Source organism: Nannospalax galili, unplaced genomic scaffold (assembly GCF_000622305.1).
Source record: "Nannospalax galili isolate Female #2095 unplaced genomic scaffold, S.galili_v1.0 scaffold15610, whole genome shotgun sequence".
Lineage (NCBI taxonomy): Eukaryota > Metazoa > Chordata > Mammalia > Rodentia > Spalacidae > Nannospalax > Nannospalax galili.
Window position 1 is genome coordinate 2077 of NW_008328436.1, and position 2136 is coordinate 4212.

Sequence of the window (2136 nt, forward strand, 5' to 3'; positions counted from 1 at the left end):
AACAGTGCATGTCTTTGAGCCATGGGGACCAGACATGATATCTGGGTTCTAACTGTGCTCTTTACCCTCTGGTTTCTAAAGGGAGACTTTTTCTAGTATTATGCAAAGCAAAGCAGAAGCAAGTTTTATTAAGAAATACAAAGAACTGAGAAATTAAGAGAAAGTGCGACATTAAAGGGAAGTGAGAGAAACTCACAGGAGTGGGAAGGGTTTCCAAGAGTGAAGTCCTTTAATTTTTTAAATTACATTTAGTTATTTATTTATATTTTGTCTGTGCACACAGGGTGCCACGGTGCTTGTGTGGGGTTCAGAAACAACTTACAGAAGTCACTTCCCTCTTTCTACTTTGCAGGCACCAGGGACTGAACCCAGGTCCTCAGGTTTGGCAACAAGTGCCTTAATCAGCTGAGCCATCTCATTGGCCCAAATTAAACACTTTTCACTTCTTAGGTTGACAGTGACTTTGAAACATGCATTGTAGCAGAACATGGTGGCACAAGCCTTTAATCCCAGCACTTGGGAGGCAGAAGTAGGTGAATCTCTGTGAGATTGAGGCCAGCGTGGTCTACATAGAATGTTCCAGGCCAGCTAGGGCTACAAATAATGAAAATAAATAAATAAATAAAAATTTGTCCAATGTTTATAAAGATTTTGTAATGTAATCAAACACTTTTAGAAATGGAGATTTGAAATATATAACTAATAATGTTCAAACTGTATTTTATTTCTGGAAATTTATTCTGCATGTGTTTACCACAAGTACAAAGAAATATGAGTATAGGCATCTCCATTTTAGCAGTAATTATAACTGCAAAAAAAGGGGGAGGACATGAATAAATTACTTTATTTCATGATAAAGTAATAGATAAGTAAAATGGAATACTAGGCAGGTGTGGTGAAGCATGCCTTTAGTCCCAGTACTCAGGAAGCAGAGGCAGGAGAATCTCTGTAAGATTGAGGCCAGCCTGGTCTACATAATGAGTTCCAGGCCTGCTGTGACTACAAGGAGACCCTGTCTCAAAAAGACCAAATAAATGAATGAACGAATGAACAAACGAATGAATGAATGAATGAATACTATACACCTGTTAAAAGGTTGAGATAAATTTGTCAAAGAAAATCTAACAACAACACAGCAGTCATAACTATTCTTGTGAGCATTGATGTGAGCATGTGGGCATGCATGGATATGCATGGGAAATGCTTGGAGGAAGCTAGTTGTCACTTCAGCAGAAGACAGCTACAGGAGAGGAGGCTGACATGTAAAACTTCTCATAGTGGACATATTTACCTTTATGGAAAACAAAGTTAAGTCTTTTGTTCATTTCTAAAGTATAGTTTTCTGTGTTGCAGATTTTTTCCATTCCTTGCTGGCAGTTCATCGGCTGGATCAGCCACATGGTGGCCTTACTGGACAAAGAGGAAGCCATTGCCGTGCAGCATACCGTGGAAGAGATTGCTGACAACTACCCACAGGCCATGGTCTACCCTTTCATAATGAGCAGTGAGAGCTACTCCTTTAAAGACACTGCTGCTGGGCAGAAGAACAAGGCATTTGTGGAAAGGTATAAAAAATGTGTGGTAAAGCAAACTCAGGCAAACAAACAGCTTTGAGCTGTGCCTGTAACATAGAAATTCTTCGTCATCTTGACTATATCTTTTCTCCATATGGTAGTTGTAGAATTATTCTCCTTTTGGAAAAATTTTGTCTTCAAGCGTTTGTTTTTATACTCATGGTTACCATTCTGTTGGGTGCGGCAGACTAAATGAGATGCTCTTTTGTAATTAGTTCCTAAAATCAGCCTTTAAAATACACTAGAGGGTTTTTGTCTGCCTGAGTTTGTGTGGGACTTGTGTATGAAATACACAAAAATTCAATAAAAAAAAATTTGTTTTAAATACACTAGAGGAACTGGAGAGATGACTCAGCAGTTAAGAGCACTGACTGCTCTTGCAGAGGACCCGGGTTCATTTCTCAGCACCCACATGGCAGCTGACAGTCACCTGTAACTCCAGTTCCAGGAGATTCAGTGCCCTCTTCTGACCTCCACGGACATTACACAACACAGGTACACTTAACATACATGCATGCAATACACTCATACACATAAAATAAATAATAATAATAATAAATAA

General features: G+C 39.0%; 1 protein-coding gene across 1 annotated transcript in view; it reads left to right on the top strand.

The window, feature by feature from the left end:
* The window catches only part of LOC103729139 (DNA-dependent protein kinase catalytic subunit-like), a gene marked incomplete at its 3' end in the record, with an annotated part of 3572 nt that extends 1991 nt beyond the window's left edge, over positions 1–1581 (top strand). The window contains exon 3 of the mRNA XM_008827134.2: positions 1354–1581. Coding sequence (XP_008825356.2) covers positions 1354–1581 — 228 coding nt within the window. The remainder of the gene's footprint in view (positions 1–1353) is intronic.
* Between the last annotated feature and the right edge of the window lie 555 nt (positions 1582–2136).